Here is a 20,752-nt window from a genome sequence, read left to right as displayed (position 1 = left end):
CAGGTAAAAAAGCAAGGTTAATTAAAGAAAAAGACTTTGAGAGAAAAGTCAGAAAATATGGAACTGATATTTTGTCATGCAGTTATGACTGTTCTTTCTCCACAAAGTCATAAAGTGAGGATTCAGAGCCAGGTGGTATAACTTTCAATTGTCATTGCCTTCAGTGGAGGTTCCCAAGGTAATTGCATGGCAGCATTGCCTTATCATTGTCAAATACATCTTTGAGTCAGCTACAGATTGTCAGTGTATATATTCCTTAAGTTCAAGACATGGTATTTATGATTTTCTGTTTGTAGAGGGTAGTTGGAGAATTATTTTTGGCAGTGTAATATTTTTTTATGTAAGATCACCAAGTTAGGCCAAACTCACAGCTCATGATGCTGAGAGAGAAAATTAAAATCCCAGTTTTGCATTGGTAATTATATCCATAGTATGGAAGAACATGCAGTTTTCTTGTTCTGCTTCAGCCTGCTCCCTTGGGGAATCTGCCATTCAATCTGTATCACTCTCACACATGGCATCCTGTGGTAGATTTACTAATGACTATATTATCTGTTTAGTTTGACATGTGCACCCACTATTTAACACAGTGGGGTTATTAGTACAAGAAAGGCTTTCAGCTCAACTGTAATATAAAAAAAAAATAAATGTATCGCCTTTGTGCAGCTAAGTGCAGCATACTTTATATAACCAGGATTTCCAATCAAAAAAGAGCTTGTCCTCAAAACACAAGAGATGAAAAGAAAACCTCAAACCAAACCTGTAGAGAGATCTGAGATGAAAGACTAAGCTAGAAATGGAGATTTCATTTTCCATTTATTATGGGTCAGATGCTGACTAGGTTTGAGGTCCTTGTTTCTCCTAGCAAAACCAAGACTGAGGGTACCACACAGATTGTCACATCCACGGGAATTTTCTGCATGAGTTCAATACAGGCAAGTTCTATGTGTTCAGGTTAGCTCACAAGGAACTTTTTCTCTTTGTGAAGCTCCAGGGTTTCACATTTAAAGTAGAGAGAGACCATTCTTCATAGTTTTGAAATTCAAGTCTATAACGCATATATGCAAAAGTGCTTTCTGTCTCAGTTTCTCTTTGCATTGATGAAAAGACAAGAAGCTGAACAGTACCATATACAGCATACAGCAGAACACAGTGCCTTTGGGAATACTGCGTATTTAAGGGTCATTTACCCTACACTTTTCTTACATTACTTGATGGCATGCTTTGGAGACAGTGGACAAATTCCACTTAACATCAGTTATTGTCTAGTTGTTGAATTTCTAGTCCCGTGCCATTTCATCTGTCAGAAAATAAAATGATCCTTGTAATTTCCTTGTTATTACGTGATCTTTATAAGGAAATTACAAGGCTACTTAATACAGGGTAAATATAGTGCTCTTTGAGAAATATTTGTCCTTTAGAAGATAAAAAGGAGGAGGCCGATGATGGTTTTCTTTGTTCTTTCTATTTGTTTGCTATCCGGATCTTTTGTTCCTTGGTTCCAACTTTTAGATAAAAGCTTTTTTCCTGTGTTAGTTTTGGATTATCAGATTTATGTCCATTTTGTTCTCTGCCCTCATACCTCACAGCACAGCTTAGCTGCCACATGCTTAACTCCTTAGACACTAGGAAAGTCATTTTGCAGTCTTGTATAGTGACTACTTGCTGTCGGGACGTGTCAGAGCAGAGCGATTCTGGGGTAGTAGTGAGGCCAGCTGCACCATGACGTGCAGTGCCAGTGGGGCACACCATGCAGGATTTACCATAGCCCTGTGGTCACTGGGCAAGTCCCAGTGCTGAGGCAAGCTGAGGTGGAGCCAGGAAGGCAAGTTAGGCTAATGGAGTACATGGCCGTGTCCCATGTTGGCTGCAGTAGTGCCACACCATTACACAGGTGCAAGGATGGAGTAACAAATTGATTCAGTTTACAGAGCTGACTGTCAGTGTGACACTGCTAGTGTTTTTGAACACACTTTCTAGAAAGGCTTCTGAAGAAGCGGAGGTGGCATCATTTGGAGTGTTCAAGGGCAAAACCAGACAAAGTGGCACTGGTCTCTCGTCTGTTGCCTCATTTGTTTGGCCTTCTGTTTGAGTGGTTCATTAAAAGTATCATCTGAGCACTAAGTGAAAATCAAAAGGGCAATTAAGATCTTAGGAACTATTAGGAATGACAAAATGTTATTTCTCTGTGGCAAATCAAGAGTGCACCCTGCTCTGCACATACCAAGTGCAGTTTTCGTTATTGCCTCTGAAAAAGAAAGTACTAACTATTGTTTAAACACAGAGCAGTTAGGATGACCAGAGGTAAGGAATATTTTGCGTGTGATGAAATGCTTATTTTTAGGTTCTGACAAGAGACATCTGAATCAAGATGTCATGATGTTCTCTAAAATCATAAGGGGAATGTAAAAGATTAGGAGGAACTTACCCATTCTTATTGTGTAAGAACTGGAGATAGCCATACAACTACGAGGCAACACGTATAAAGCAAACCAAGAAAGCTGACCCACTGCAAATTAAAATAGTGGAGACTCAATGCTTAAGGATATTGTAGAGACCAAAAGTTTTCAGGGTTCTCAAAGTGACTAGTTACATAAATGGAGAATTCCCAAGAGGGAGGACAGGGATCTGGTTGCATCCTCTATCACAGGATGTCCCTAAATGGCAGTGTGTGGATAAGGATGGTATACAGAAAAATTTAACTCTTTTCTTGTTGCTTATGCTTTTCTCATGGCATCTCTTACTGACCTGTGCTAGAGACAGGGTACTCAGACATGGGGTTTTTTAGATTCAGTACCTTTTTTTGTTGATAGTACTTACAGCCAGCTTCAGCTTCTCCCAAAGCAATCTTTTCTTTTCCAGAAGACGGATGAGGAGGAAGAGGAAGGAGGAAGAAGCTGAATGATTTCTACCTTTTGTGCATTGTGGAGCTCAGTGTTGCATCTGTGTCATAAGTGTGTGTTATGTCCAGCCAGTATTGTGGAGGTCCAGTTCAACCCACTCCTTTTTTGCTCTTGCTGACCTTTCAAAGATTATCTTCCCAGCTTTTTCTAGCAGACAGTAATGCTAAGAACAACAGTTCTAAAATATTGTCAAGCCTATTATTTTGTGGCCCATACAGGTGGATTACCAAGACCTAACTTGGAAGGTAGCTTTTTAACTATTTGGATGGAGAATTGGCTCAGCCGAGGGAAAAAATGCAGGCAATTACTTCTAACACTGGGTTTCTTTTTTATCTAATCTGCAATTTTCTGAAATACTGCTATGTCTTTTATCAAGAAATAGAGGCTAGCTGGCTTGGAAAATCTAAGATAAGAAGTTTCTGAGGCAGGAGTAATTGGTTGTGGTAGATTGGAACAAATTAGAACAGTGCTCAGTAGAATTGTTTACTGTACTGTGTACATATTGCAGCCACTTCCATTGTGTTTTCCTTCATCTGTATTTATTTATTTATCTATTTAATATTGAGATAGTCAATGACATTAGCTTACTTTCCTAAATGAGACTGTCCTGAAGAACAAAGACACAAAGCATTAGCCTGAAATGTAAAAATGTTGCATGTCCTCTTAGATTATGCCCAGTCTGTCTTTAAATGTTAGCATTAACCTTCAGTTCAGTAGGATCTGTAGATATGAGACTGAAAAAATGCAAACTGACACTGTGGTGTATTTTTTTATTGCAAATATTTATGTTTGTCTTCAGATCATGTTTTCTAGGTATAGAAAGAAGTTAGGAAACTATTATTAGAGTTGTTGTAGTTTCATTTGATTAAGCACCTGTCATCTGAATCAGTTTTATATCACAGCCTCTCTAACTCAGTGACCATTGCACAAAAAATATTGTACCTTTCAGGTGTTTGCTACCTTGATTTGTTATTGTCCCGGTGAAGGAGGATATAGTCCTAATGATCTCAGTTGTGCTGTGTTCCCAAAACCCACTCTCCATCAAATTCCAAAAGTGACAAAAGCAAAAATAAAGCTAGATAATGCTCCACAACCTTCAAAGGAGAACTATAAATGTATGGTGAGAAAGGGAGAGAGAGAGAAAGATGTGCATACACATTGCAAAGAATTTGTTGCAACAAAGTTTACTTTTGCATTCAATGCCAGAGACTGCTTGACAGCAGCCACATTGTTGACTCTCTTATAATGACTGTAAGAGATGTGAGCAGAATTGAAGTGGAGAAATGGGTGAAAAAAACATGCATGTAGCACCCACTGGGGCTACCTTCATGCAACCTCCGCAATGGATAGTTGCATGAACGCAGCATCAATGTGTCACAAGTTAGGCAAGGCATACTTCTCGGCATAACCAGTAAAGCAGGGAAAAGCACTCTAAATGGAAAGTCACAAGTAGCTGTGAAAGAAGAGATAGGAAAATGATCAGTGACAGCAATCTGTAGCCAAACATCAAAAATCCTGCTTTGCTCTTTTTCCGGCCTCCCCTGTTACCCTCGGTAGACATCCATCAAACTGCAATGCGATTTCTGCTGGCCCGTTTGCGTCTTGGAGATTGACAAGAGAGGGGAGAATCACTTTGCCCAGAATCCTTGCTAAATTACATGAAAACGGGATTTGTGCTGCATGTAAACTGTGTAAATCCAGTCAGCTTTTAAGTGGAAACCAATTTCATAGTGTGTAAGTATCATTGATTTGTTAATCTGGCAATTTTTTTAAACAAGCTGATGTGGATTAGCCAGTTCTGATTGTATGTCTCTTACAAGTCATTTGAGTGCTCGATAGCTTGGTGAGTAAAGCACTAGAAATTAACCTTTGAGGCCCCTGCCTATAAATAAATTATTGATCCTTAAAAAAGAATCAGATAATCTCATTAGATGTAGTTTTCTGTAGTGTGAGTCTAAATCCTGCTATACAGAATCATTTATCATAATTGATAATCTTTTTCCTGAAGCAGATAGGAGCTAAGCTGCAATAGAAAGCAAATCCTGCAGGAATTGATGTAGAAGAGCAATATGAAGAATTTTCAACCGATTTGATGCTTAAGGGATGTTTTGTTTCCCCTCCAAGTATTTCTAAGGGCTTTTAGCTTTTATGTGTGCTTTTATAGCTGTATATCCAATAATTCTCAGTCAGGAAAAAAGTGTCTCTGAAATTTCATGCATGATGTTACTCTGGAGCCAGGCAGAAGTATAAGGAATGAATTTCTGATCCATGACATAACAGACACAAGTGGAAAATACATAGCAAGCAGTGTAATATTGAAAGGCAGAAGTGATACAGAGTTCAGTACTTAACATATAAATGACTGCTTAGAAGTACTTTACAGAAAAAATAGTTAATGTGGTGTCAAAAGGTAAATGTGCAGGCAATGAGACCTAGTGTTGTTATTTTTTACAACTGCAATTCAGTGATCTCCTGAAATGAAACAAAGTCAAGTGAGCATTTTAATGACATGGGGAAAAAAAAAAAAAGGCTGGACCTTATCATTAGGTTCAATAACTTGACTTTCCATTTTGTAAAAGGAAAATAAAAACAGAGGACACTCATGTCTGAGCTGTGCTTCTCTGTCGCTGAGCAAAGAGGAGTCTGTACATGTGGGAAGAAGTGGGCTGTGAGGGGACACCAGTTCTTACTTGGCTTATCAAGCTGCTTAAGTGTTAGCATCAAGGTCAGAGACATTCCAGTCTCAACTTCTAGTGTCTGCATCAGCATTCATAGTGCCAAACTATGTCACTGTAGAATCCCACTAGTATAAATTTTCAAAAATACTTTTTTTCTTTTGTGATTGGAAATGATTGATGCAGCAATACCCATTACCAAAGGGAGGGGAAAAAGCCCCATATGTACACCCCTGCAACTCTCTGCATATATGAAACCCGGTGGGGTTTCATATATGCAGTTAGTAAGGCTGGAGGTTTGGTCCTATACCTGTCTTCAGGCTCACAGATTAGGAACCCTGTACTGTTAATAGAATACAGGAAAAAAAAAAAAGTAAAGAAAAAAATGAGCATGGTCTACATAGGGGATGTAATTCAAATATTAGAAGAAATAGTGTCATATAGAGTGTCTGATTTAATAACAATACATTGGACTTGTGCTAATGGAATTACTGTTAGTTTAAAAAAACATTAGACAAGACCAACTAATGACTAGGTGTAGCATATCTGTTTGTAAGGTGGTAAAGATCAGGGATAGATTCTGTTATTCTGGATTAACTCAGAAGTTATTCATGGCCTTGTAAGTAAAGACTAGAAGGAGAATCCTGTAGTGTGGTGTGGCAGCTGTTCTATACCAAATCGCTAGCATAATCTCATGAAATTGCTTGCACTAATTCACTTCAGCGTACCCATGAGTCTGATGGCATAATGCTGAGCTGTGGGGGTTCTCTCCCGCTCTGTACGTAGTAAAGTGTATCCATTTTCACTGTGTTCCCAATCCTGTGCAGCCACTGAGCTTCAGGTAAATTGTGACAGTCTTGGAAATTTACGATCACAGTGCTAGCACAGCATCCTTCTCTGACCCATTGAAAAGGCCTGTCCACCTAACAAGAACTGTTTTCTCTTTTATATACAAGGGGAAAAATTAGATCAGTTCTTGTATCCAGAGCAGAATTTTTTTTTAATATTTTTCAGAAACCTGTGGGTATTTAAAAATAGATATTTCTCCATCAAGTAGAAATCATTCAGTATTTCTTCACTGGCAGTAGTGTACCAGTTTTATCCCTTGTGATTAAAGTGTTTATCCCTGTTGATTATAAAAACCCGCACTGAACTGGACTTCAGCTGTAGAGCAAAAATGATCAGGAATTTTTTTTTTATTCTAAATATTTTTTCTGAAGTGTTGCAGAAAGAGAGATGGATGTTAAAGTGTTTTGTTTATTTCATAGGCAAATACTGTCATGCACCATAAAATGGATAGACCATCTCATTGACAGATCCAAAACAAAGCCTTCTTTATGAGAAAACACTGTATTGCTAATAAAGTGATCCCAACAGCCGAGCTTGTGCTGCTTAATTTGTTTCCTTGGAGTGATATTATAATTCTGACATACTGAAAAATCGCCTCGCAGAGACTCATATTGCATTTGTTGCCGAGTGCATCTTTGATATAACATTTGTTATTGTAGTGCTTGGGGTGTCTTCAGAGGAGTAATATTCTAAATGAACCTGGCTGTATTATCCCTTTAATGTAGAGTAGAATTTTGCATTAAATTTTCAGCTTATTTCAAAAGTGTTTTGCCAGCTATTCATCACGAGTGGTCTGTTCAAGAATAGGGCCAGTATATCAATATAAAATCAGAAAAATCCTTAACACTTTCTCTTTGGGGAATCTCTCAGGTCATTCCAATTCTTTTCTGTTAGATGAATAGACAGCATGATCTCTTGTATTTATGGCTGCCTGTCAGGTGTTTTTATAGTAGACACATGAATCACTATTTGTAATGCAGGATTAGCCTGTCTCATGCAATGTTATTAGAATTAGGCCTGACTAGAGAGCGACTTAATTTCTTTTTCTTCTGTATTTGACTTTAGTTTTCATCCCACACCAGCTTTTGCACTCTCAGGAACACTCTCATTCTTATGTTAGAGCAAATATTGAAGAGCATATGTCTTATTTGTCTGGATTTGTACAGACAGAAAATAAGAGCAGTGTGTAGTTCCCTCAGTGGAATTCTGCTTTCTGGGCTGACACTAAAATGTAAAAAGATTGTACTATGATGTCCTATTAGACCTCAAGACTGGATGGACAGTTTGTATTGAGCACAGGCATTTTTCATAATTATGTTGCCTGCAGGGTTGCCACCTGCCCTAATTTGATCTGATTAAGGTGAAAACCATCCTCATTTCATAAGTGGATTTTTGCCATGTTTCCTCACAGAGAACAGCAAGATATGCACACATGTATTGCTGCTGCAAAGTAGGAAGAAATATATTACAATTAGGTATCAATTAAGATTTGAACTCCATTATGAGAGTGCAGGTCACTTTTAGACAATTGCTTCATTCTTTATGGTTCTGGAAATGGTTTTCTGTCATAAAATCCGTATGAAGAAGAGAAAATCATAGACATTCATCCAGATATCTCTGTACTATTCTGAGAGACATAATATATTCTATGGTTTTTTAAAATTCTCTTTTGGTTGGATGGGCTTATTGTCCATGAACATTTATTTTTAGAGTAGCCTGGGCTTGCCTTGCAGTCTGAGTCATTTATGTAGCAATTTAAATATTTGTCTAAGCTCTCAGTGAAAGGCTCATGTTGAAGTCTTGTAAATGCTGCACAGATTAAAGGAATAGCATTTTTTATATACTGTTTATACAGAATGACGTCATATCCCAGGAAGAAAAAAGAAATGAAAAAGTAGAAAGAAAAGCATTGCTGTTTCTGGGTCACTGAATATTGTTTGCTATTGTCCTTTCTGCAATAGTAATTTTGTGCATGCTTATGCGTGTGTAAGCAAGAGAGCAAGATCGACATGTGTGCATACTGGGTTTTCTGTCAGAGTATTTTTTAGCTTGGCATATTGATTTTAATGTACTGGGGACAGGAAATAACCTTTAAAATTTTCATTTGAATAACCTTAAAAACTAGTTTTGGAATTAAAGGGATGGAAAACTGTGCTTGTTCTCTGGCACCTGTCCACAACTTTCTTGATGGTGCAAAGGCTTATTCTACATTATGTAGTCAGTGTAATAACCTCCCTTAGTAAAATACAAATTATATGGAAATTTATTGCAATATGAATTGATGAAACTGTTCTTTCTATCTGTAATTTCCCAAATTATAGGAGGACAGTTTCCTTAATTCAACTTTTAAAAGGAAAAGAAGAAATATTTACTCTCCAAGTCTGATTTTCAGCATTTGGACTTTGAAATGTACTTCTCTTATTGAGCCATCAGCTGAAACATGGCTGTGTGAACTTTAATTTCAGCTTAGAAACCTTTTAGCATTTTCTGTATTGTACCTGCTTAGTTCTGTTATTTAGAAATTGCAGTCTTGTAAAGATTTGCCCTTCAGTAACTAGCAAATGAAATTCTTCTATAGTTACTTGTGCCTTGTGTTGACTTTTATTCAGGGATGGTTGGATTTTCCCTGAGAAGACAATCTCCTCTCTTATAAAGTCTCCACCACATGCTGAAAGCTCCTGACCTCTCACTTCCCTTCTCAAAGATACTGATCATCATCAAAGGCCAGTGCCAGCATGAAGGTGGGAATTTGAGAGAACAGAGTTTGCTTTAGAGATTTCAACTACATTTTGAATAAAAGATAAGAGAACCTTTCATGAATTGAGCTGATTGAGCTGAAAACCTAGCAAACTGAGAATGAAGACCTCCTTTCAGCCCAGATCTCTGCAATAGATTTTCACTTCCAAGGTTTATATGGCAGAAGGTATGAGTCTTCCAAAAGAAGTTTAAAACAACTCTGTTGTACCTCAGTGGAAAAAAAAATCACCTGGTTATGGCAGGAGCCTTAGATTTGTTGATTTTCTCTCTGATGTTATAAAGAAAATGTAGGAATAACTTCTATTAAATGAGAAGCATTAAAAAATGTTTCCGTAAAATTTAATTTGACAATAGTCGGTACTTCCATGAAAAGAACAGCATCTCCTTTTTATTTTTGCTTCTGGAGCTACTGTATTTGAGCAGCAAAGGTCATAGCTCAATTTCTCATTACAGACAGAGAGCATGGAATTTGTTGAGTTGCATGAGTTTGGTATTCACTGACTTTACCGAGAATAGCATGAGTGAATTTATACCTATAATTTAAACTGGAATATTAAGCAAGCAGATGGTACAGACTGTTCATCAAATATGTTTGCACTATTGCAAGGTAGCCCTGAAGTCTTAGTCTCTTGGGCAATACTGAATTTTTTATTTTTTTTTTTAGAAAATTCCCCCTTCTGACAGACTCTTTCAACAGTTTGTCACATAGAGGTGCAGAATATACAGAAAACTGCCAAAAGTAACAAGCAGTGACTTGCTGGCATTGTAGAACTCAGTGCAATTCAGGATTTGAATGCTGATGTGACTAAACAGTACTTGTTCAACTGTGGTTTAAATGCTATTTTAAATATGCAGAAAAGGAAGCAAGAAAGCAGGTTCTCAACTGAAATGGCAGGTCAGTATTTGTGCTGATATTTTCTGTGGTAAAGATTAAAAGAAAGACCTTAGTAGAAAATGGCTAATGTGGTTCATTACTTCTAGTCATTTGGCTTTAAAGCATCATTAAAAGAAGCAGTGAGTAACAGCACAGTGAAGGCCAGAGCTGTGTGCAGTGTGAGAAAGCCAGGCCAGCAGAATTTGCTACAATCACTTTATGTGATCCTTTCCCAACTCTGTTGCAGTCCCTATGTGGAATTCTTTCACAAGTACTTCTTGAGAGCAAAAAATGCCTTTTGTCTTTGGATGTCTTTGAATTTAAGAGCACACAAAGTTGTAACCTAATCATCTGGGCAACAAACATTTCTGATGACTGGTCGGAACAGGACAAGCATTGTGTCCTGGCAATCAAGCTTTCATGACATTTTCTTGACTATTAGCTTCAACAGCCTTTTTGATAGCAGAATACTGTATAGGTCCTTTTACTGCCTTCAGCTGTCAGAATTCAATCAAGAAAAAAAAAGAATTAACATCATACTGTTTCACAGGGTATTAATCGGGAGAAATTTTTTTTGTTGTTGTTGGTTTGGTTTTTTGAGTGTTTGGGGGTTTTTTGTTTCATTTTTTAAAGAGAATAGGTTTCTTATTACAGATTGACCTTTGAAAAATTAGCAATTGAATTTGTCCTTTACTGGCACAGGGTCTTTCTAACAAAGTATTGCATTTTGTGTACATAGCCAATTTGTTTGCTAGAATGGATACAGGTAAGCAACATTGACTTAATTGTTGCTATGGTAGTTTGCTTGAGCTGGAATGCTGCCCCCCCATTTGTAGTTTCAGACAGATTTTTAAAGACATAGAGGAGAGACCTTCACCATGTTGACCTCTCAGTACAGAAACCACATGCAAGTATTGCTTGTCATCTCTGATTCAGTGCAGAGCTAAGCTTTGCAATCTAAATGCATGCCTGCTGTCTTTGAAAGGACAGAATTCAAAACTTCTTACTTTTGAAAAAATCTTCTTTTTTATTTTTTTCCAAAGAAAGCACTTTAATGTGTCTCTTTATGGGCATATATTTGTTTTACCTTGCTATCTACTTATCTAGATTACTGTACAGAAGAATATTATCTGCAAACTGATGTTATCAAAATAGCATGAGTACAAGTAAAGAATCCCATGTAATTTTTTACTTTCTTTTTTTTTGTTTTTACTGGATATGTAATTTTTTTAAATACCAATTGTAAGGTGGCCAATACAAGATATTTGGGTACTAAAGGGTTTTCCCCCAATTTGCAAACATAATGCTGACTGCAGTCAACAGGATATAAATCATCAGATGCTTTAGTTGTCCAACCTGCTGAATGCTGCTTGTAGCATTTTGAAATAGATCTGTATCTAAGACATATTATAGTTACTGAGAAAAGTTCTAATACCTATAGGTAAGATGAGGGAATAACCACTGTGCATTGGTTGAACAAAAAGTGATTTGGTTTTCTTTCTAGGGAAAAAATACTTGATTACTGAACCTACCCTAATCACAGTAGACTATCAAAACAGGTATTGGAAGCAGAAGTATGAGTTAATGGGTCAGAGAATTTTTGTTTGTAAATGCAGCTGGAATGCATGATCAATATTAAGAATTCAGAAGGAAAATAAAGAAGGCCTTTTTTAACCTAGTGATTACAAGCTGATTTCATGAGAGGGTTTTTGACTCTGATATGTGATTAAATGATTAATGGTGGTTAGCAATAATTGATTTTCTAGATAATGTTGTGTACCCATGTGAATCCTCTGCATTTTCAGACCTGCAGATGTAAGGCATGAGACTTGAGATGAAAAATTATTCACAGGACATTTGTATCACCTTTCTTTCTTTAAAAATTAAATATTTTTATACAGAGGAAGATATCTGTAACTACAAATCTACAAATTAATGAAGTTTTAAGTTTGTGTACATTAGCAAATTACCTAGGTAGCAACAGAGAAAAAAAACCCTCAGTAATTTACTATTTACGTAAGTATTGCTCATGAGTGTTGTAAAAAAATTGTGAAAATTGCTATAGTAATACCCTTCTGTAGGATCTGTGAGAAAATACTTTTACATCTTTTCACAATGCACAAGCAGTGCATGATAGGTTTATGTGCTTATATTCTGTAAATTACATACTTGATATTCATATCTTTTTCTCTTTTCAAGAAAATATTTATGTATTCCAGACATGCTCCTTAGTTTTGTTCACGTTCACATAACATCAAAAATGAGAAAAGGTCACCTGAAACACCCAAATATTTAATTAACACAAGCACAGTGAAGTCACTTCATACTTTGAAATCATTTCAGTTCCCGTAAGAATGACTGCCCTGTCACCAATACAGGATTGCTTTTTACTGGAAGAAACACAGCAGAAAGGCGTGGATTTTTACAACGGTATTCCAATTAGCTGAACAGGTTGGAAGAGACTGGGAAAATGATGTAACAAATTAACTCACACTAATTATGGTATTTTAAACCTGTTAAGTTTTGTGTAAAAGTCTAGCCTGACTCTATCTTTTTACCACCGTTTTTATTCCTACTGTTATACACAGTGCAGGGCTGTGCTCTTCCTGCCATTCCTGCTTGCTCAATGGAGTCATCTGGTTTGTGCTGTGTTGAGTAACTTGTACTTTGCATATGGAGTCCCAAACACTGTGTCCCACTGTAGCTAGAGGTTAGCTCTGCTCTGTGTGGATACCTGCTACAATAAACACCTCTGAACTGCAGGATTCCCTTGGATTCCCTTGCCACCATTCCTTGCTGTGCATGCATGGCAGGCCAGCATGCATATATATATATATATATAAATACATACATATATATATATATGTAAAATTGTTGCTATATTACAAGTCCTGCCATTAAAGTGCTGCATTTCCAGATTTTTAGGCTTATGTTTTTTGAATATGGAACATTTTTCATATCTATACTCAAGTCAGGGAAAAGAAAGAAAAAAGACAACCCACCTATTAATTTTCTAAGCGTAAAGTGGTTATTCTCAAGTATTTGGAACATTTTCCAGTTGCAAGCTTGGTTTAGCAATTAGCACTATGAAAAGATATCCTTTGAAGGACACTGATGGATATTCATACATGGTTATGTTCAGAGCCCACAAAAGGATGTATTTTTCAGAATTAAGAAATGTTGGTATGGACATAAATTCTAAGTGAGAGAAATGAAAGTTGTGCTGTGTCCATAATGTAAATGCTCGGTTTGCATGAAGCTAAATACGAGGCAAAATTTACATGCTCAAAGTTAAACGTGTGGAAGTGATTGGGATTGGAGCTGTTGGGTGAAATTCAAATAATATAACTTTAAAAGTCTAAAAGTTACTTGTGTAAATCTTGCCAAATCGCCTTAGACTACTCAGTTAATGGAGATAAGTGTATACTTTTTTTTGTGCTTGTCTTAATCATGGGAATTACCCTGTGAAGGTGTATATTCCTTCAATGGACTAAAAAGGAAGCATGCCCTATTAGATATAGAAGAATAGATAAAGAAGCGTGCAAGATATTAGATTCATACAGCCAACATTTTGATGCTTAAATGCATTGAATTGAATCTCACCCAACTGTACCATTTTGGGAAAGATGAAATTTAAAATGCAAATCATAAAATAATGCTGCAAACGTATGGTAAAATATGTAGCACAGAATCCTGCAATGGGAATATGTATGTTTGTAACTATGGTCAGTGAAGACATTTTCACAAAATATGCTAAGCTGGAAGGGACCCACAAGGATCATCAAGTCCAATTTTATGATTTTCTGTGATTCTCTGAGGCTAAAATTCAGCCAGGGTGCCTCCATCCAGTGCAGGCAGACAGGAGTAACAGGATAGTCCCAGACCCAGACATTCAGCACCTCCCTGGTGCCCATGGCTGGGGAGGGGAGGGCTATGGGGAGCTGGAAATGAATCCTGGTGTAGGAGGGTGACTCAGGGGCTGACATGGGGTCCTAGGTTGGGAAAGTCAGGGCTGGTGGTACCACCAGGGCCCTGACACTTGTGTTAGTTCTCAGTTGGCCGTATTTGTATCAGCAGTCATTTTTTTGCTTTCATTGTGCCAATTTATGCAAGATTAAAGGGTTGATTTAATTTTTCAATTGCCTTCTCTCTGGAGAACATAAGTTCTCCATACAAAGTGACAATTTTAAGCAAAAACAAAACCAGAAGCTAATTCTGTCTGAGAAAAAAAATATGTGAAGATTTGGGTAATTAAATAGTTAGAATCATAGTTTAATTATATGTGTAGCTGAAAATGTTTGTTCAGAGCAGTTGAAATCAAGGAATTTATGATGTTAGGAGGCATTAAACTGTCCTTCCTAAATTTGGTTCTTTATTCTTCTCTTTGAGATATATATTCTCACATGAACAGATTAAAAGTATCTTTAGGAAGAGAATACCAGAACATAAATTGTAAATTTACAGTTGCAAATTTCTGTAACTTTAAATATACCTTTCATTCCTAAGTGCAGCATTTGGAGTTAAATAGTAAATCAATATGGGAATCAAGCAAGAACAAAATTATTCAAACAAGTAATCTGGGATATGATTAACATTTAGAAGCAAATAATACGCTTAAATTTAATATAAGTAATAAATACTTAAATAGAGGCAAAGAAATTACTTGTTGTGAGTTTATAAAGCTGCTGGTGCTTTGAACATGATATCAGCCCTTCATAATTCAGCTTCCTGCTTAGACTCAGGCTCATTCCTAAGACATCGCATTAGTTTTATGGATCTGATTGCTTTGAGGTCAATGGAGCTATGACAGAGGAAAAAGTGGTATAAAAATATTAAATACTTGCATCAATTTTATATTTCTTACATCTTGCTCTGACTTCACAGATAGCAGAAACCTGAAACAGTCATTGTAGCTGAGAACATATGAAACACATAGGTTTGAATGTGAGTTGAAAGAGGAAACTAATAAGCAATTTAGCTGCCATTTTATCAGTCTGCAGATGTCCTCAATCCTGAGTTTTGGCTTCTGATTAAAGGCAGTTGTCCATGCTTTTGCATCATTTCCTTTTAACACTCTTATGTGTAATTGTCGATCGATTTATTTAATACTCCAGTTCGGTTTATGTCTGTGGAAATTTCATGAAGGCTTGCACTTTTCAAGTAATATTTCAAAAGAGGGAAATGGAAAGTTTCAGTAATTGTTGAGACCACTGATTATAAGGGGTTCTGTACTACAGAGGGCATAAAAACTGATCCTCAAAGCATTCTATACAAAATAGAAATCTACAAAGTGCAGATTATTTATGTCATTTGGCATGTGCTAGCTGCACATCAGAGATTTATAAATACATTTTTCTGTATATGTTTGGTGTATACGGTTTGCCAGTGAACCCGTCAGGTGCTGTGCTTAACTAATAATAATTTTCAAGTTGCCACATGTGTATTTCATATACAGGAATATGTTGATGGGTATATGGACAATTTCATGGGTGAGATGACAAATAGTTCTTAATGTTTTTAGCAGAATAGGTATTTGTTTTAATCTCTTTACTTTTTGTTTATGGGATGGTTATTTGTCCATTACCTTTGTCTCTAGTCAGAGTGCAGGAATTTAACATAATCCAGGACTTTTTCAAAACTCACAGATACATGGTAAAAATAGATTACAGTGTTATGCCGTGTTTTACAAAGGTCCACTTACAGAACAGGAGAAATTAAAGTAGAAATGGTAAGCATCAGAAATACATTCAGGAATACAAAAAAAAAAAAAAGAAAAGAAAAGGAAGATTTTTTTTTTCTTGAAATTATTGCTGCTGAAATGTGACAGTCTGAAATTACTTTTTACAGACAGCAGACTGTTAAGATGTGTCAGTATGATTCAATATTGCATGCATTTGACATTTCTGAACTCAGTGCTGGAAAGCATCATGCCGACAGTAACATAGTTTTTAAGCTCTCTCTCCTTTGCTAGTAACTTTAGGATCTGTTGTATAATCAGCTAAGCAGGATCCAGTGAAAGTCTGAACTCTGAAAAGATTGAAGACTAAATCAGACAAGTCTCTGAAAAACAGACTATACAAAATATTGTACTGGGAAGAGGATGCAGCAGTGGATGACTAGTAACACTTGAACATGCATGTTTTTCGTAGCATCATAGAATAGTTTGAGTTGGAGGGGACATTTAAAGGTCATCTAGTCCAGCCCCCCTGCAATCTTCAATTAGATCAGGTTGTGAAGAGCTCTGTCCAACCTGACCTTGAATGTTTGCAGAGATGGGGCACCCACCACCTCTCTGGGCAACCTGTTCCCATGATTCACCACCCTCATAAGGAAAACATCAGGTTTTAGACATTAAATTCTAATTTGAAACACAGAGAAGAAAACAGCTCTGAACTGCAAGTCAGGCCTCAGGTCAAGAAGTTAGTGAGACAGAGTTGATACATTCGTGGTTTGGATGAGCTGGAAGATGGAGATGTAAATCCCAGTGAAAAGGACAGAAAAATGCTGTGCAGCAGTGATTCTGTTGTAGGAGTAGCAAGGACAACTTTAAGTGCATTAGAACAAGAAACAGAATAAACACTGAGAGCCTAAGCATGGAGAAAATAATAAGAGAAAATTAAAGGTGATACATGTGTTGTGGTCCTACAGGTTGAGGAGAATAAAGATGCATTAACAAAGAATCACTTAGAGCTAAAACTCACACATTCAAATATGTGAATATCGTTGTATGCAAGAGGAGGGAAGAGATGGGTGAAAAGAAACCTATAAGAATATCATAGATTTTATTGAATGCGAAGAAATCTTAATATTTAATAAGACAAGTTGTTAATAGACAATTCTTACTATATGCTTAACACTGGGCCACCTTAAAACTTGTCTACTTTTGTAAGGGTTTGCTGATGAAATTGTGTAGATGGTACATTCTCCAACTGTACCTCCTCTAAATGGAGATAAAACATTTACCAGCAAGAAGCTGATTTGAATATCATTTAACTCTCTTCCCTAAGTAGGAAAAGTTATACCGGTACAAGACTTGTACTAATATAATTGTGTCTATAGCATGTTTTTTGCCTTTTTAGTTGTTACTTTCAAGTGCAAAGGCTTTTCCTTCTATATCCATAAGACAGATATGCCAACAGAAGTTGTGAGTGTAGGCCATGTCTCATTGGCTCTGAGTAAAGCCACAGTGCTGACAGAGATTTCCTGACATGGCCAAATTAATTTGTATCCTTTTAATGGCAGTCATTAAGACTGACAGGTAGCTATTTGTAGTTGCATCAACAGAAAAGCAGGTTGTTAAAGATCATAGTTCCCATGTTCTGCAGAGAACTATGCTTTTAATTCCTTATAAGTAATTTTCTCTCTTCAACAGCAGATGCTTCAATTTATGGTAAAAAGAATAAAGCCCAGATTGCTTTCACAGTCTGCACTTTCATCCCTTGTCAGAAATTAGTCTGGTAATGTACAAAAGTGGTGTACAACAGCCTTGGATTTCATCATCAGGAAGATAACCAGAGTCTGAACAGGTCAATAAAGTGCATGGCAGATAGCAAGACATATTCTTTCTTATTGGCTGGTACAGATGTGAAAGTCTGTAGTGACTGAACATTAATCTCACTGCAAAGTTCTGGCAAATCATTCCCCCCGCCTGTGTACTTGGTTTGCGTATAAACACGTGTGGATAACAACTACATATATGTGAAATGGTTTATATTTATGACAGCCAAAATTAAAGTGATCTGTGGGGCCTCTGAAATCCTTCAGGGAATCAGGGGAAGCCTGTATTATGCTTAGAAATGAGTCCAAACCTGGTATGTGAATCAGAATTCAGCTTTGGGCAGCTCAAGTGTTTTGATGTGAGATCCTCTTTTAACAGGCTTTCTGGCTTACACTAAGGGTTGGCAGTATCTGGCAGACAGTGCTGCCCTTTTCATCTTGCTTTTGTTTGTAGTCCTTTGGGAAAAGGGCTAAAATATTCGGAATATAACCTTTCTAAGTGTTCTTGGTAGCACACTCAGAAATGTGGAAGGATTATTTGATAGAGGGCTTTCAGCATTCTGGTGCCTGTAGAACCGTGGCTAATCTTTCTAATCTCCTTTATCTGAAGTAATCTGTATGTTCTATCCTCTCTTCGTGTATGTGTCTTGTGCCGAAACTGCACTGACAGAAAGCTCTAAAATGCTTGGTTTTGTTTCTTTCCAACAGCTGGCTGTCCAGATTCCTTGATTAAAGAGCTTCATCACTTCAGAATTCTGGGAGAAGAACAGGTGAGTTAGCATCTGAAAGGCAGCATCTTAATGTCATGAAAGATAGTCGCTAATGAGACAGTTTCATCTCTCTCCGGGGAGACAGAGTGTATCTCATGACCCCCAATGACCTGAAATGTGGGGAAAAAACCACACAGGAGTTCTCTGTGAGAGTTGGGGTTTTTTTCATTCTGTCCGTCAGCCTTGACAGGTTATTAATTGGTACATCTGCTACCTGCCACAGTTTTTCAGCTTTTGACTACAGCAGTAAACAGACTCTCTAAAGCAGCAGATAGACAAACAGTCTGACTAAGGGATTGGCACTTACAGCTACTCATGATATTATCCATCTCTTTTTGTGGTCTCTTCTCTCTTTTAAAAGAGTGCTTCTCATAATTATAGCTGTGCTTTGCACTCAGAAAACTATTTCTGTAGAGGGACATTTGCATAAATGCTTTAAAACACAGGGTGGTCAGTTGTTATTTTGTCAATAATGAAATTCACATACAGAGATACTAAGAAATGGTCTTAAATTCTGAGACACAAGTTGAATTTTCAAATGCTTGATGCTTCCGAAATTCAAATTGTCTTTGCCTCTGAAGTATCCCTTCTAAGGTACTAGTTATAAAGCCTGACTGCCTGAGATAGAGCTGCAGGTACTAGGGACCTAGTGGCTGAAAGCTCAGCATTAGTGTGTGGTACATGAGAATATCCATGTCTTTTAATGAACCAAGGGACTTGCACAAGGTTGTATGAGGGCTATGACAGAGGTAGGAGCAACTCCTGAGATGTCAATTCAAAATCCTATTTCTTAGTTTTTAGGTGAGATTATATTGTCTAGAACACCATGTTGCTTCTCCTTTCCCTTTTTTATTACAGTAAGGGCTGCTGTTAACATTTTCTAGACTTCCAATTTTCCTCCACCAGCCCCCCACATCAGTTTTTATAGAGAGTCACAAGCCAGGTTTCTCAGGGACTTGACTTTTCCTCTGTAAGAAGGCAGCATGAAGGACAGTATGGGAGGGTCTATCTGACAAGAATTGGAAAAAAAAAAGACAAAAAACAGGCTAGGTCAAACAGGCTAGATTCCAGCAGGAATCTGGTGAGATGGAAGACTTGGGAAGAGGAAATAAGAGAGTTATGACCAGAATTGATGGGGCCCAGACACTGGTTATAGCTACCTGAAAAATGGAGGGCAGAGTATGATGAAGCCTGGTTAGACTAAGAGATGGGGTTGGCTCATGGAAGAATCTAGGAATAGAAACCAGAATGATAAGGATAAGGGTATGACAAGGAGCTGTGACCAAGGACTGGAAGGGAATGACCAAATATGGAAACTTGCTTGGCAAATAAAGGAATATCTGCACTTAATGAGCTGCATGAGGAGGTGAAGCTAAGCAGAGTAGGAGGAGTGGGACAAAAGGAGAAATTTGAAGGAAAAGTAAGGAACAGCTAAACCAAGAGACTGCAAGTATGAGAGAGAGGGCTGAACCAGACAGACTTGACAGCTCCACTTGCCAGTGGAGCTGGAGTTGTAGACCTTAGCCTGACTAATGACCACTGACAGAGCAACATATTTTAATTGATGGACTTTGCAAGTAGTGACCATTGCCATGAGGCTTGAATTATTCAATTAGCCCATACAAGTTTAAAGAATATTGAAGTTATATTCTGTCCCTACAAAGCATTGTTATAATGAGTCTACTGAAGACCACAGTAGATTTTGTTTGAAGTCAGCACACACTTTGACAGTCAGGAAGTAAGTTAGTGCAGAAACCAAGATTAAAAAAAAATGAAAATACATATAAATGAAGAAAGAAAGGAATTTCAGGCAAAATCCTTATTCGCATGACTATCCATTTATTTCTTATATTTATTTAGTTAGATATTTGCTTTTTAAAAGATCTGAAGTGTGTCTTTTTCTGTTATCATGCATACTAGATAGAAAAAAATTATAATTAAACACTATTTTATTCAAACTGCTTACAACTTCAGTATTATAAAACATCATTTATTTTCTTCCACTCCAAGCAACAGCCAAAGAATAATAGGGACATATTCCTGCTTCATGTCCAATCTTGATTTATTTTTAAAGTGCTTATGTGTTTAAGGCCAGAATATAAAAGCAGAATGTACTATTGTGGTAATCTGTTCTGATCTCCTTTAGAATACACATTACATGACTTTCTTGGATTAATTCTTGTTTAAACTGGAGTATATTGCCTAGAAAAGCATCCATTCTTTGTTTACAAATCACTTGCAGACTTTAGATCCTATTATACCTCTCAGTAGTGAAAGACAAAAAATTCCCAGCTTCTTTTCTTCCACCACTCTCCCACCACCAGCATGCCTCCTATGTTGGATATCTCCCATTCCTCAGTGTCCTTTGCATTTCCAGTTCCCTTTGTCTGTCACAAGGCAATAGGTGATCATCATAATAAAATGTTA

The 20,752-nt window shown here is 37.1% G+C and overlaps 1 protein-coding gene across 1 annotated transcript in view; it reads left to right on the top strand.

Moving 5' to 3' along the window:
• Nucleotides 1-20,752, top strand: part of PRKN (parkin RBR E3 ubiquitin protein ligase) — a 575,237-nt gene that overhangs the window by 430,172 nt on the left and 124,313 nt on the right. The window contains exon 9 of the mRNA XM_018077346.2: nt 18,264-18,325. Within this exon, the coding sequence (XP_017932835.1) occupies nt 18,264-18,325 (62 nt within the window). The remainder of the gene's footprint in view (nt 1-18,263; nt 18,326-20,752) is intronic.

This window comes from Manacus vitellinus, unplaced genomic scaffold (genome assembly GCF_001715985.3).
Source record: "Manacus vitellinus isolate BGI_N305 unplaced genomic scaffold, ASM171598v3 scaffold_37_pilon, whole genome shotgun sequence".
NCBI classification, from domain to species: domain Eukaryota; kingdom Metazoa; phylum Chordata; class Aves; order Passeriformes; family Pipridae; genus Manacus; species Manacus vitellinus.
The sequence above is the reverse complement of the archived record's forward strand: the minus strand, read 5'-3'. Positions and strand labels throughout refer to the sequence as shown.